The 15,666-nt window shown below is 33.4% G+C and overlaps 1 protein-coding gene across 49 annotated transcripts in view; it reads right to left on the bottom strand.

Annotated features, from left to right (window-relative positions):
- Rims2 (regulating synaptic membrane exocytosis 2) overlaps positions 1 to 15,666 on the bottom strand; it is a 482,991-nt gene that overhangs the window by 126,341 nt on the left and 340,984 nt on the right. For 25 of the 49 annotated variants that reach the window (XM_029469473.1, XM_029469478.1, XM_029469477.1 and 22 more), the window contains 2 exons: positions 12,603 to 12,692; positions 5,411 to 5,443 (listed from right to left, as the gene is read on the bottom strand). The exons of 16 other annotated variants lie outside the window; for them this stretch is intronic. In XM_029469473.1, coding sequence (XP_029325333.1) covers positions 5,411 to 5,443; positions 12,603 to 12,692 — 123 coding nt within the window. The remainder of the gene's footprint in view (positions 1 to 5,410; positions 5,444 to 12,602; positions 12,693 to 15,666) is intronic. 8 more of the 49 variants (XM_029469498.1, XM_029469499.1, XM_029469475.1 and 5 more) reach the window with 4 other exon arrangements.

Below are 15,666 nucleotides of genomic sequence, written 5' to 3'. Positions count from 1 at the left end.
GAGGGAAAGGAAGGAAGAAAGAAAGAAAGAAAGAAAGAAAGAAAGAAAGAAAGAAAGAAAGAAAGAAAGAAAGAAAGAAAGAAAGAAAGAAAGTCAGTCAGTCCCAGGACTCACACACTGCTAAGTAAACAATAATTGGTTTTTAAAAACGGAATTAATCATTTTTCTTCCAGTGTTACAGACAAAATAATTTAAGTGATAGTTTATGAAAAAAAAAACGCAGAATACCCAAGATACAGTTCACAGAACTCAAAAAGCTCAACAAGCTTTTTGTCCAAAGTGGGATCCAGCTCAAGGGGAGGCCCCAAGACCTGACACTATTTTGAAGGCTATGGAGCACTCACAAAAGGGGGCCTAGCATAACTGTCCTCTGAAAAACTCAACAAGCAGCTCAAAGAGTCAGAGTCAGGTACTTACACCCAACCAATGGACAGAAGCTGCTGACCCCTAAAGCTGGAAGAAGCTGAGGAAGAGGGTGACCCTGAGGGAGGACCAGCAGTCTCAATCTGGACCCCCGAGATCTCTCAAACACCGGGCCACCAAACAGGCAGCTGATATGAGGTCCCCAGCCACATACATTAGAGGACTGCTGGGTCTGTGTTTATTCAGAGATGATGTACCTAACGATCAATAGACTGGAGGCTCCATAGAGCTTAGGTGGGGTTGGGGGTGGGGACATCCATGTGGAGACAGGGGGATGGGGAGGAGACATGGGATGTGAAACAGTCAGAGGGTGGACGGGTTGGAAGGAATAATATATGGAGTGCAAAAAAATTAATTATTTAAAAAAGAGAAATATCTCTATATAACTTTCACTCAGTTTTCAGTTAAAGTTTTATAAGTAAGTTATGTCTCAAAGCTCTCAATACATTCTCTAAGCTATAGCAAATGTGTTACCCCAATATATTATGCGCTTTTTATTTATGATTTGATAACATGTTTATAGAAGCCACACTGGAATCAGTTCACTCTCTTATTTCTTTGTAGTTTTTAAGAGGGTGTTCCTCTTTTCAGAGATAACCTTTTATTCTTCATGAAAAATTAACAATTTTGACCTGGGTTTGTAGAATAGTGGTATAGCATATGCTCAGGAAGTATGAGGTCATGAGTTCAATTCCCAGAACCTCATTCCCCAAATATAATCAGTCCTTTAAACTAGCTGGAATTCATTATCAACCCAAAACGGAAGCCAGCTCAAGTTTCCCTTCCTAGAGAGTGGAGGCTCACAGCATCTCTCAGACTTGAGTGCTGCTGTCTGCTGTCACTCAGGTGCAGTGTTTCAAAGGGACAAGCCTAGGACTGCAGGTGCTAAAGCTGGGATGCAGAGGCTTGTGTAACAATTACATCCTACACTCACAGCCACAAACTAATATACTTGCTTTACACACACACACACACACACACACACACGTATTATACAAAATAAATATATACTAAAACAATTAATTTCAACTATAAATAATTAGTAAGTGATGATATACTATATAACAGAAAGAACACATATTTTGGGTTGAGCTATTAGTTTACAGTGATAAAATTAAACTTCAACGTCATTGGAGATGTGAGTCCAGGCTAATGAAGTTACTCACCTTTTGCCGATTAAGACTTCACACAGCTCTAGAAAAGAATTAGCCACCCCCACCTTTATCTAGAGCTGGCGTTCACCGTGAACTCCGAGTCACAAGACTTGCTAACACTATTTCCTCCATCAGTGCCTCTTCTTTGCTCCTCTATGGATCCATCTTTCTTTCATGGCTTTGGACAGATGGCCCTAATCTTCACTGGCCCCTGGTATTTATGTTTGTAGAAACTAGCACAATGTTGCTTAGTAAAGACCAAGTCCTCATTGGCAGCATTATGACTGCAATAGCAAGTCAGAAAGCCAAGACTTCAATGTTATAGATCTACTAAGCCAACCAGTGTTAAAATATACCAGAGAAAATTTGGATTACATGTACTTAATAACAAAATTTGGCTTATATCAATTAAGTAGCCAATAAAACATTTTCTCCATAATTTTAAAATATTTGTATTTTGAGAATTCTATGAGTTTGTACATCATTTCTAAGCTTTCCCACTGCTTTCCTTAAATTCTTCCAAATCATGTGCACACTAGAAACCATTTATTCTTATGGCTGGTGCCTTCATTATCAGTCCTTTGATTGACTTTCTGACCTCTCTCAAGCATATTACTTCTACCCTTTTTAAGTTACAAAAAGCCTTTCATAAGTTCTAAATCCAATCTCTGAATTGTCTTCCTTAGAGTAGCTTAATTTCCCCTTCTGTTTTTTTACCACTATTAAACAATACAAAGTATTTTATTTACCTAGTATTCATTTTCTTCTGAAAAATTTCCAATCTGTTTTGTCTTAAAAAACATATTCTCCAAATCTTTCCCCTATAGACTTTTCCCCTAACATCCTATTCTTTCATTTATAGGCAGCATGGCCTCCGTTTCTTAATAGAGAGTTTATTACTACCCTTATCCAGAATAGGAAGCTGGCCCTTCAATAGCAGTTGTCTCAGAAACACTTTGATATGCTTTTCTAATCCCATATAAATACTTTTTATGTTCATTCAATTATATATCCTATATAAATTATATCCTACATAAACATCAATTATGTTCATCCAAAGCTAATTTACACATCTCTTTTACATATCATGGCACCTCAATAACTTCAATCATCTGTAAGGAGCAGTTCTGATGCTAAGGTCCTGTTTCGCAATTGGTTCTTGATCTGTCAGTAAAGAAAGCCATGGACCAATTGCTTGGCAGAAGGTACAGGTGGCACTTCCGGGTCCCTGACCACAGGGCAGGGAGATGCAGAGGAGAACTAAGAGTCCCGTGAGCTCTCAAAATTGAGTGGCCACACAGGCTGCTCTTATAGGCAGGTGGGAAGGGGAGTTTGGCAATTGAAGTTTAGTGAAGGTGGGAGAGACAGAGATTAGAAATGTGTAAGGACGTGCTTTTCAGGGCAGGAGACAGTAACGCCCAGCAATTGTGCCAAGAAGGCAAAGTGAAATGAACAACTGAGTGTCTGTATCTTTTATCTAAGGATTCAAGGGAAGCCAGGTAGGGGCTGGTAGTGCAGTTACCTCCCGGAGCTAAAGGTGGGTAGAACAAAAACTACATGCTACAGTCACCTATAAAGTTCTAGCAGTAAAGCATATTTGCCTCTCCAATTGCCATTATATATTCTATCTCAGGAACGCATTCCTGGGGCAAACGTTCTCTTTACAATGTTTGCAAATGCTTAACACATTAAAAATAAATACCAGATTAGTCTCATAATAATTTCCTGTTTTCTTTAATTCATTTTCAGTATTATATCAAATTACAGTGATTTCATCAAATCTTTTCTCTCAGCAATTTAAAAAATTCTGCATCTAATTATGCCTTTTCCTGATCATTCATTAGAACATTACGTCAACTGTCATGACTCCCAAATTCTTTATTCACTTTTACTTTCTTTTATAACTTTTCATCAGTGAAACTCAGATCAAAATAATTACAACAGAACTGTACTACTGAGTCGATCACACAAGCTGAAAGGAAACAATGCCTTGTGAATTTAGGATCTCTGTTCATCTGAGCTAGCATAGTCCTTTGTCTGCTTGTGAGTTTCCTCTCCAAAACCCCAAGGTAGCTGCTCTTTATAGCTTCTCTACAGCATCAAGAAGGCAAGGCTTCTACTCATCTTCATTTATTATCATTTTATTTCCCATGACCCTTCTTGTTCGTTAATTTCACTTTCAGTCCTATAAAGTTTATTAGAGTGCCCCTAGACAAAGACCATTGCCAATCACTGTTATCTTTGAGAGATGTAGCATGTCTCTTTCTCTCTAGGGTCTGTCTCTGCTACCTAGATTCATTTTTACAATGCTTTGTTCTTGAAGTCTCTTAATGATAGGAAGTTTGTGCTAGCAAATTTCTAGTCCTCACTCATTCACTTCTTAAATGTAAAGAAATCTTCCAGGTCTCTGAATGTTCATATCTGCTAGTGGCATCCTTTCGAAAAGCCCAGTATAAATATTTTTCTCAATTTCAGATTCACACATCTAATTGCTATTATTAATCTTTTATACTTGGATAACCCAAATGAGCCTTTTACTTAACCCATTTAGAAAATGAACTCAAATTATTCTGAAGGATATACAACCTGTATTTTCCTATGAAATGTACAAGCATCTGACAACCAAATAACAAGAGATTATTTATGTCCTCAGTCCTGCATCAATAAGGCTTATTCAATGAATTGAAGGTGCCACATCTTTAAATTATCTTTTCACGTATTATATTGATATTCTTAATTTTAATCATTATCTATTAACTGATGAATTGCTTTATTATTGATGCCACATAAATTACTAGCATCTTTGTAATTCTGTTGCTTAATGTGTTTCAGTAATTTCACAGAACCTCTGTGAATTCTAATAATTTCATGTAACATTGCTTGAGGCCATTGACCACTGTTTCCTTGATTCCATAACTATTTGAAAAGTCCCCCCTCCAAAAAAAAAACCAAACATTTCCTAACTTTTAACTCAGTATCAGAAGTATTGTTTTAACTAACATAAATCTGACAAAAATGATATCAGTTTTTGTCATCTAAAATAATAATAGTACCAATAATTAATTATTGCCTTTATTTGTAAGTCAAGCCCTGAAAATACCTGCAAGGATATGCAGCTGTTTTGATTGCCTTGATGTTTCCAACACCTCGAGCAGTATTACAGAGCATTTGTTTAATGTATGTGTTTAATACATATTAAAGTTTCACCTCCGACATGATTCCCCCTATGTATATTTATTTAAAACAAATTTTATTTAAATTTGTAATTTTGTTGAAAAGACTGAAAAACCATTCATGCTGGCAAATTAGCATAGCATACCATTCTGATCTATTAATTACTAAGTAAATAAATGTAATAGACTTTCTTCAGAGCATATATGACGTCTTTGGTATCCTTATATCCTAGGAAAATGCTGGTCATGATATACCAAATATGTGTTTTTCAAGCTATGTAAAAATGGAACAAATCAAGTTTTAAATGAAGAATAATTTTGGGAGTAAATTATGACTAACTTATTTAATCTAGGTGACTTTCTCTGGTAAATATTCACATAATACTTATATCCAAATATGTATCTCTTGGGTCTCTGGCTATTTTCTAGTTATAAAAAGACAAGATATATGGATTATGTGAAATTTTACTTTTATCCATCAAATTGGAGAAGCTATGTAAAAATTATAAAATAAAAACTTAAGACACCTGGAAAATGTAATATTTTCATATATTAGAAAAGTGCAAAGTTAAGAAATGAGCAAAACAAGTGGTAAACTGTTTCTAGGATAAGTCAGATTACATGAAAAGAGAGCAAAGGAGGCCAGGAGGAGACACAGACCTGTATTTCTTTTCCTTGTGGAGTCCACATCTTCTGTGATCACAGCATGCAATGAACAGACATAGACAAAGGAGATGGGTATGAGTGGATGCAGTCGAAAGCTAAAAGTGATGCTGAAGGAAAGAACCCTGGGTCACTTTGAAAGAAGTCCTGTGAAGTCGTAGGGAAGAAAGTCAAGTGCATAGTATAACAGATTAGAAGAGCTGATGGGAATGTAGTTAATTAAGTATAGGTTAGCAGAAAGAGAAAAATAAGGTTAGTGCATAGAAGAGAATCTGAAAAAGCTCAGCCAATCTTGGATACTGACACTAAAATAAAATACCATTAGTAAAACCAATATGATTGGTATGACCACATTTTTCAGACATTACTCAGTCAAATTAAAACATGCAAATGCTTTCAACATTTAAGTATCTGAAGAAAGAATTTAATTGAGTCATCATTAAAAAGAGCTGGGTCCCACTCACACTGTGGTATTTCTCCATTTAATCAGAAAAAAAAGATCATCTGTCAGGCCAATATTTCATTAAATCACTTCACCCTAGTTAAATGTTTAAATAAAAAATTAAAAAATAGTAAAATACAACTCATTATAAGAATAGTACATGAAATATGAGGTTGTAGTTTGTCACAAATTAAAATTGTCATTTGATTTTGACAAATGTTTATCATGTTCACTTATAGTAATTATTTATTGAGAAAATTCTTACAAATACCACATCATATATTGTTACTACAGTATTTTCTTAAGATTTACCTTCAGAAGTCACCACTCACTAGAATAGATATGGCACACATGTGGATAATAATACTTTTCTAACTACTATTTGAGAAGTTGAAAAGCTTTTTACACAGTAACTTGAAATCAAGAAAACAAAGCCAATTAAATAAAGCTTTCAAAGAAAGTCTTTTAACATATTGGTGAAGCAGTCTGAGCTCAATTGACATAGGGAAATTTTATAACACAAAGTCATATTGAAATCTTCTGAATCAAATACACAAAATTCTTAAATACCACATTCAGTTCTTGATTAAGTAAATTATAGTCTTTGAATGATTTTTGAGGAAAAAGCATGTTGGAATGCAAATATATTAGAATTGTAAGTCCCGACACAATTAATTCTTACAACAAATGTTTCTTTTATGAAGGTCAAGAAAACAAAGTCTATTAAAAGAAAAGTATTAAAATACCTTAGAAAAAGATGAAAGCTAAAATAACTGGAAAAGGAATGATACATTTTGATACCTTAGCAATGTTGTCTTTTATTATGTAAGCATATTTTCACATATCAAAATAAGATACTCCTCACAATTGCATTTCTAACTGGAGGCCCCTAATATGATTGAACACAAGACACAGATTTTGTGCCCTTCTGAAATGTACTCGTGTGTATAAAGAAGCTGTATTTTCTTTTTCACTCTCATTGCACCCATACTGTGAAGAAGATACTTAAAAAAATTAGACATTAATAACAAAGGCTCTTACTGAATTCTGTCACATTATTATTCTTTGATATGACATTTTCATAGATAAACATTTAGCACAGTGCTAAAACAGTTTCCTAACGTGATAAGAGTAAACTGGGAAGAATGGGGAGGAAAACAATTGTTTACAGGTGCTTGCAACTTCTCCAAGAGATCATTGGGTTTTGTGGTTTGTTTGTTTTTTTTTTCCAGAAAACACAGATTGAAATTAATGAAGATTGCTTTCCTGTCCAGTATTTTACACTGTACACTGGGTTAATTTATATGGTTTCCATATTATATACTGCTTTTTAGATGATAATTTCTTCTCAATTTCACTCATTCTTATAGTAAATAGTGGAAGCAGAGAGAATTCAAGCGAACTTATCCAAAGTCACAGAACAAATACAGCAGCAGGATCAGCATCAGAACAACAGGTTTCTCCTCACTGCTCTCTGAGCCACAGACATGAGAGACAGCGAGTCACACAGGCAGGAAGACCAAGAACCAGTGCTCTCACTGTGAGACCCAAACATTTCATTGTAAACATTCTTAAGAAAAACAACCTCATTACAATGGTCAAGAAATCTAGAATGATTTCAGGTTTATAGGTGATAGATCAGGACCTACATTCTTAGACACAGACATTTTATAAATCTTAGACAATACAAATTTTATATTGTTTGTAACAGGAATCAAGAGGATACATCTTGACCACCATCTGAGTACAACAAAGGATCCATTAAATCATTTTCATTATTCATGTAACTGTGATACAGTGATACAGCTCAAAAGTATATATAAAATATAACTGTAGCAGACAGACTCAAGCAAATCAGAAACACTCCGAGTATAAATGCAGTTATATCAGCTCTGTGGACTGCTTTCTTGCCTTCCTTATGATTATATTATATAGTAAGTGTTAAAACACTATCACTTAAAAAGAAACACTCAAAGTCATAAATCATACTTCAGCAATCATGGCTATATCATGCTACAATTTGTAAAACAAACAAACAAACAAAAAACCCCACAACTCTTTTGTACATGGTATTCATGGTATTGTAATGAAGAGCAGACTCCACTGAGCCTTAAAAGAAGCTATGTGTCAACTTGTAGTTTCCATTGCTCCAGTGGACTTAATGAGTCTTCTGTCTCCCGAATGAAGTTGGGAAGGGGTATGAGGTAAGATGGAGAAGAAAATGAAGGTTATAATTATATTTAATTGTATACATGTGAGAAATTCTTAAGAATGAAGTCAACTTTTAAAAAGTTTTGTGTCTCCCCTCCAAACCTCCCATTCTCTAGCTTGCATTTGAATGTTACCATGTCACAAGTTACTATGTCCTCAGTGCTGTCAATGGTAATTTAAGTGAATTCCTCTTTCAGGCAACAACCAGCTACCACACTCCTACCTAATATTAGTAAACCGGAATTTTAATTTACCCATAACCAGTTAAGAGCAATCACAGATAGCAAAATACGCCCTTTACCATAAGTGGTGACTTCTGTCAGTTACAGATAGATTTTTGTTTTGGACATAGCAAATACAAAGGTCTTATAAAGTTCATTGCCTTTTTCTGTTCACTATAACACATGAAACAAGTTATTTTCACAAATCACAATGAAATATAAATATAGGAAAACTCATAAGCACCGGTTTATCACTATGTAAAATTATATTTCAAATACTTGGAATACAATGAAGTAGAAACATGAAGAGTTTAAGTTCCTTAGGGCATTCAGCTCACAATAGTATGGGAATTTGTGAGGTGAGAGATTGACAATGACAACTATAAAAGAAGATGGATGTTCCAAAAAAGCCTGGATGAGCACATTCACAGGCAGGATGGATTAGAGACAAGGCAGGAGAAAACGGCTCTGCTGCCTGTGGGAGGCCCTGAAACTGGTCACGTGAAGGTCAGGTGATGGCCATATTTATTTCTAAGTGTGATACTAGGACTTAAATCTAAAGCTCATCTGTTAATCTGCATCTTATTAAATATTACTTTGACTTACACATATTTTTCTCTAACACAATCTATAATCAGAAAATATGTAAAAGTAACTAAAAATAGAATCCTGAATCTTTCCAAATTTAAAGGACAAAGTATAAATTATAAGATTAATTTAGAATTATGCTTTAGATCAAATAAATCATATCTTCTTTCAAGAAATGCCAAGGTATTCAAGAATAAAAAATATATAAAATATGAAAAATACCCAAGAAAATTTATGTATAAAATTTATTAAAATAAATAATAAAATTCAGGTAAATTTATAACTCATAATTCCAAAGGTAAATCAAAGAAAAATTCTTATCTTCATCTAAGATGAAAATTCCACAAATACTGTGCTGTGGAAATGTTTATATTGGGAAGAAACCGTCACTCATATCATATAAAGCTAAAGTAGAACTTACACAATAGCCACAGTAATTAGTAAAATCTCAGGAGTGTGGAATATAATTAAGCCATAAATAGTAAATATGGTACTTCAATACAGTGTTTCATTGACTTGACTTACAAACAAACAAATAAAAAAAAACATAAAAAAAAAAACAACCAGGTCAAGAAAAATGCCTACAACTGATAGGTTTAATCTTCAAACATAGTAGAAATCATTAAAGTGCTATTTTCACACATTCTGAATGACTGAAAATCTGTGAACCTATAGCACTTCCAAACATTTATTAAATGTGAAAGAGTCAACCAAATAGCTTTCTCAGCACACTTCCTATGTAGGAAACACAATATGAAACTGAACTATTTTATGTAGATGTATGCTTTTTCTTAAAGGGAATTTTTAGACATTTATGTGCAGATAAATTCACAAACAAACATAAATTAAACAGTTTAACATTTGTTTTTAATGTTTGATAGTGTTCATTGTATTTGTAGTGATCATAGCTTTCTTGTCTACAGTAAGAGTGCTCATAAAAAAATAAACTATATATTGTCCATGATTATGTATTTTCCATTTATATTAAGAATATAATATCTAGGGCTGGGCTTTGCCTAGCATATGATGGGGTCTAGATTCAGAACTAAAAACAAACAACAAACAAACAAGCCAACAAACAAAAAGACCAGAATCATTAAAGTTACACCCTAAAACAAATCTAATGTGCATGCTTAATAAGGAATATAATCAACTAAACAGTAAATTCTGGGCACTAAAGACATTCCAGTTGTTAGATTTTGCACTCATAGCAGAGACCCTGATGTGGTAAAGGTGAGAATGTGATCTCATACACTCCTAGCGATCTCCATTTCTGGAGCCACCCATCACATTAGAAAGTGAACAATTCCTCTCTGGTAATACTAGAATACCTTACTTCAATTTCTCTTAAAAAAGCAGATGCTATTCAAAATTCACTCAAACATTTATTTCATGTTCTAATCTATATCATGCAAATTAGCATTTATTACTAACGTGTTTATCACACTTGTTGTTGACATACTTCTTAAAATGGAAAAGTTACCAAACACTATAAGTAATTCTTGTATATATTTTAACAGAAGGCCAACTTAAAATAAGAACAGTATATATTCCTGCTATGCCAGGAACTTGCTATCTAGGGTTTAGGTTCATACACAGAGAAACTTTTTCCAATGTCACCTTTTGCTACAATCAATGTCTGATAAGGAATTTTGATAACCCGTGAAAGGTGATCTTAATTTTAGTGAATAAAACCATGTTTTGAGCACTGATTTAAGCAAGTAGACAACTGACAGTGTAGATTTATCTAAAGATAAAATAAATACTCCTAGCATGTCTTCCTTATATAAAGTTCAGGGTTATAACATGTTTAAAAATTCCACATTAAAAATACCTTCTCTATATCCTCCATGTCTTTTAAGACTACACACAAGTTTGGTGCATAAGTATTCAACATTTATTCTATTTCAGTACAACATCACACAACTAAAACTTAATTTATGTGCTTTGATTGAGACAGCCAGTTTTCATATATAACTCACACCAAAACTGACAAGTATCAAAACATAAAATTTAAATCATTATTCTGACATGAAGTACTCAATAATTTCCTCTAGTGTATAAGCAAGTTATGTTCAAATAAAGGATATATGTGTATATATATTCATTTAATTGTATAAATACATAAAAATTCATATGTATATGTGTAAATAGTTATAAACATATACACATATTATGCAAATAATGTAAAATATTTAAAAGAAATCTTAGCTTTAGATTCTTTCAGCCAAACATTGTATTGCCTTGTGATTTTGATGTAGAAATATAGGTTTTCATGGCCAAAACATATCATGTATCAGGTTTGCTGACACATAATAGTTTATGAGCAAGGATAATCCATATTACACAATATAGTGAGGGAAATTCATTAGTCACTTAGTTTGCTTATAGTGGCAGAGCAGAGACTCTCACTCAACAAGAGCTCCACATGACTAAATATTTCTCTTGAGTGATGCTTTTAAGGGGTATGTTTATTATATAAATCATAATATAAATTAATTTTACATCTGTAATTTTTATATTCCCTTAAATATATTAAAATTATTAATATTTTCTAATACACGGAGTTCAGTTAAGACTTGCTAAATATAAGATTTCTATTTTCCACTCTAGCAAATATATTTAAATTTCTAAAATGAATTAGGTCTCATTATGTTTCATTTGGCTTTGACAGCTGTTCTAGCATGTAGACTTATTATGCAATAAGCTTTTCCTGGCTGGCACTCTATTCTCCTTAATAGCACTTGTCATAAGTATAACAGCTCAGGACATAGTGCAGCTACTTTTTAACTTGTTTATGTCACCAAAGATTTTAAAAGGACTGTTACTTTGTCTTTCCTGTGTCCTCAAATAATTTGTTGTTAGCCTTAATGTTGACATTGCAAAAGATGGTAATAAAGATCACGAATGAACTATTTTGATTTCTACTTTGATATATTTAAATTAAAGGTTTTTAAACTCCGAGAAAAATAAGCCAGCACATTGTTAAAGTACAATGTCATTGTTCCTATACACAGCCATTTAAAATAAAATTACAAGTAAAAACCATTCAAATATTTTAAAATTGATAAAATTTTATTTCACACTGATTTCTCTAATTACAAATTAAAAGTTATACTGATTATTGAATAGATCTCACCAACTTTTATTTCTTCCCTCTTAAAATATGGTGGTGGGGATGGGGACTTGCTACGTAATCAAACTTTTGTACAAATTGATGAAGAAGAAAGCAAAACAAAATNTTTCACCTCCCTGGTAAAATCAATGATTTGAGGAGACACTTATTGATTCTTGAACTGTGTCATCCTTCTCTTTCCTGTTGTAGCCAGCATCTTCTGACTAAGTTGCAAATAAATCATATTATGGCAGAGCAATAAATAGGGATGCATAAAAAGTCAAACTTTAACATTTCTATTGAGCTTTTATCGGTCCTGTTAAGAGCAGTGAGTGCTTCTCCACTTGAAGTACCACTGAATACATACAGCAGGCACATTCACTTGTACCTACACTGTCCTTTTTCCTTTAAATTGATTTTCCTTTAAAGACAGGAGGTTAATTTTATAAGCAAATCATGTTAAGCACTCATCATGTAGTCCATGCTGGATGCACACACTGTAAAGTTCATATCAAAATGAGAAGATGAGAAATAAGAACACACACTTTAAAAAGCATGAAATGCAGTGTATGTACTCTCATGCTTTCATGTGGTTTCCAAACCCTGACAAACCTGGCTCAGACTGCTGTTTCGGGGTCGGCAATGGTTTGTCATCACTTACTGTACCATTCGCCTTTCCCTGCTGGTCTTCCCATGTAACTTCTAGTATAGATTAAAAAAAAAAAAAAGAAGAAGAAGATCAGTGCTTGTCAGAACCACAGATAATGCACATTACAAAACTTCAAGAATTGGAATTATTTTCAAGGCACATTCTCCTAAATTCTACAATATATAAGTTATAAAATTTTAAATATAGAAAGTTTATATGGCTCAAGTTGTTTTATGGAACTCAAGATCTAAAATTTTTTTAAATTATGCTTTTTGTAAACCTTTAAGTTTATTTTTAATAAAATGAATGGATTCAAGGCATAAAGAAAATAATGATAACTTAAATGGCATTATAGAGAATAACCATTACTTTGATGAGTTCAAAAATATGAATTTATTTTAGAAGTAAAAATTATTAGGAACTGTTTTATTGTAGTAAAATGAAATATTTCTTTGCAACTTTAAAGATTTTTAATGCATATGAAAAAATTAGTTTCACTATATAATAAAATAGCTATATAATAAAATTTAGTTTGCTACTATGTTCATTACTTGATAAGAAAATTAATATGCTAAGAAATACTTCAGTCAATCTAGTGATGAAACAAGGCAAAAGCAGTTCTTGGCATCATGAACATAGTTTACTTGGCATACCCAACTGCCTAGAAAATCTTGCAGGTTCGTATAACCCTTCTTCATTCAATAAACAAGTATTAAGCATATACTATAACGTGGGCACGGGTACAGGTATCAAGAATACAGGAGAAGACAAAATAGGACCATCCTCATGGTCTCATGGGGTTTTTATAAAGCATAATTTATGGTAAACAGCCTGTGGCAATGAACATGGAAACATATAGTGTCTGGGAGATAATTGCTAAATAGACAAGCACAAAGTAAGTAAGAAGGAAATACATTGTATAAAGCATGACACAATTTTGGATAGGATGGTCCTCTCTAAGTAGGCAAGTTTTGAATAAAGAACCACAGAGATTAAGGTAGTTTAAGAGAAAAGGACATTATAAGTAAGAATACTGAAGTGTAGATATTTTAAGTTAGAAGTATGTCTGATATAGTCCAGAAAAGCCATGAGGTCAGTGTGGATGAAGCAGAGTGGACACAAGACAGATTAAGAGGACAAGAGATGAAAGTAATAGAGATGGGAAGCTAGCAACTTGTTAGGCATATACTAAAATCTCCCTGTCAACCAACAATCTTACCATGTATTAGCTCTTTTTTAATAAAGTAATTTGATTTTGAATTTATTTATGAACTTATAGATATTACAGGGCTTGTTCTCTCTTTTTTATTATTTTATTTCCAGTCCAGCAGTTGCCCCCTCTTAGTCCACACTCCCACATTTCTTCATCCCATCCCTCCTCCCAACTCTGGGGGAGGAGCATTAGCTATTAAAAGCAACCTTCTTCCTTGTCTTCTTTTTAAACATATTTATTTATTGCAAGTATATACGTGTCTACCCATACACACACTTATGTGCCCACATATCACATAGTCCCACAAATACACACACACACACACACACAAATTCACACACACACACGGAACATGCATAGAAGTCAGAGAAAAACTTGAAACAGTAAGCTTTATGTTTCTACCATGTGAATTTTATGGATTAAACTCTGGTTACTATGCTTGATAGCAACATTCTTTGCTTACTGATCTAATCATGGACTCTGGCTGTTTTCATTCGCATTCCTCTACTCAGTAAGTAAACAATTGCTACTACGTACACGTTAAACTGCATATAGTTTCACCATGCATACATAAAGCTCTGGCCCTTTACCTACCATTTACCCTATGCAACATAACATTTCCATTTAGGGTAAAATTGAAGGTAAAATCACTATTATATTATTACTTAGTGAAAATCAGATTTGTAGAATGTAAGTTAATTTGTCTAACTATTGTTTTGAATTACTGTATCAATATGTTCTAAATTAATTAGGAATCACTAAGTAGGAAAGTTTCTTTAGTAAAATACTTTAAATTTTCTCAACATTCCAAATAAAAATTTCACTGATTAGATATTCAATTGTGAATCTAAATTTTACAGTATTATTAAACTGATATTATTAAAATTTAATCATTTTTGGCCTAGTCGGCCATCACTGGAAAGAGAGGCCCATTGGACTTGCAAACTTTATATGCCCCAGTACAGGGGAACGCCAGGGCCAAAAAGGGGGAGTAGGTGGGTATGGGGGACTTTTGGGATAGCATTGGAAATGTAAATGAGGAAAATACCTAATTAAAAAAATTAATCATTTTGAGGTATGAAAATCCTAAATTATTACTTTATTTTGGTATTTATAGTCTGTACATAAGATAACTTAGTATTGATTTAATAAATTAGGTAATTTGAAGACAGATAAGCCATGAGTATTATGAGGTAAACAATGTCTACAAAGCAACTGCAATCCAGGTAGCCTCATTACATCAGATAATTTTGTATCAAAACTGGTTCAAAGAGCACAGATTCCTATATTAACTAGATTTTGCTCAATATGCTTTAATGTGCTCTAACAAATATCACACAGACTTTATACAGCATAGAGGAGACCTCTGATTGGTAAGTATAAGAACAAAATACTTATTCTAGTTAACAAGTAATTTCACATACATGAATTTACTCAAGTCTCACAGTCCCATGCTGGGAACAGAAGAAACATGTTATTTCCTAGTCTTAGACTATCCTTCAAATTACCTAAGGGCCTAGAAATCTGGTACACTATGAAGACTAAGCTTTGAACCCAAGTTCTAAAGTGTAGACCTTGGTAGTATCCAGGTGTATAGGGTGTTGAGTACAAGACAATCTCAGTGCTCCAGTTAATTGTAAAGAGGTTAGGTTTTGTTGATTAGGTTCTCACTATGCAGTCCTGGTACTATGTTGACCAGCTTGGTCTCAAATTTGCAGTGATCCTTCTGCCTCAAACTCTCAATCCTAGAACTACAGTGAAATTCTGTCTCACAAAGCTAAATCAAAAAACTCCCATGAAACAGGTGAGATGGG

This window comes from Mus caroli, chromosome 15 (genome assembly GCF_900094665.2).
Source record: "Mus caroli chromosome 15, CAROLI_EIJ_v1.1, whole genome shotgun sequence".
In the NCBI taxonomy this organism is placed as follows: Eukaryota; Metazoa; Chordata; class Mammalia; order Rodentia; family Muridae; genus Mus; species Mus caroli.
Note: the sequence above shows the minus strand (reverse complement) of the source record. Positions and strands in the feature narration are given on the sequence as shown.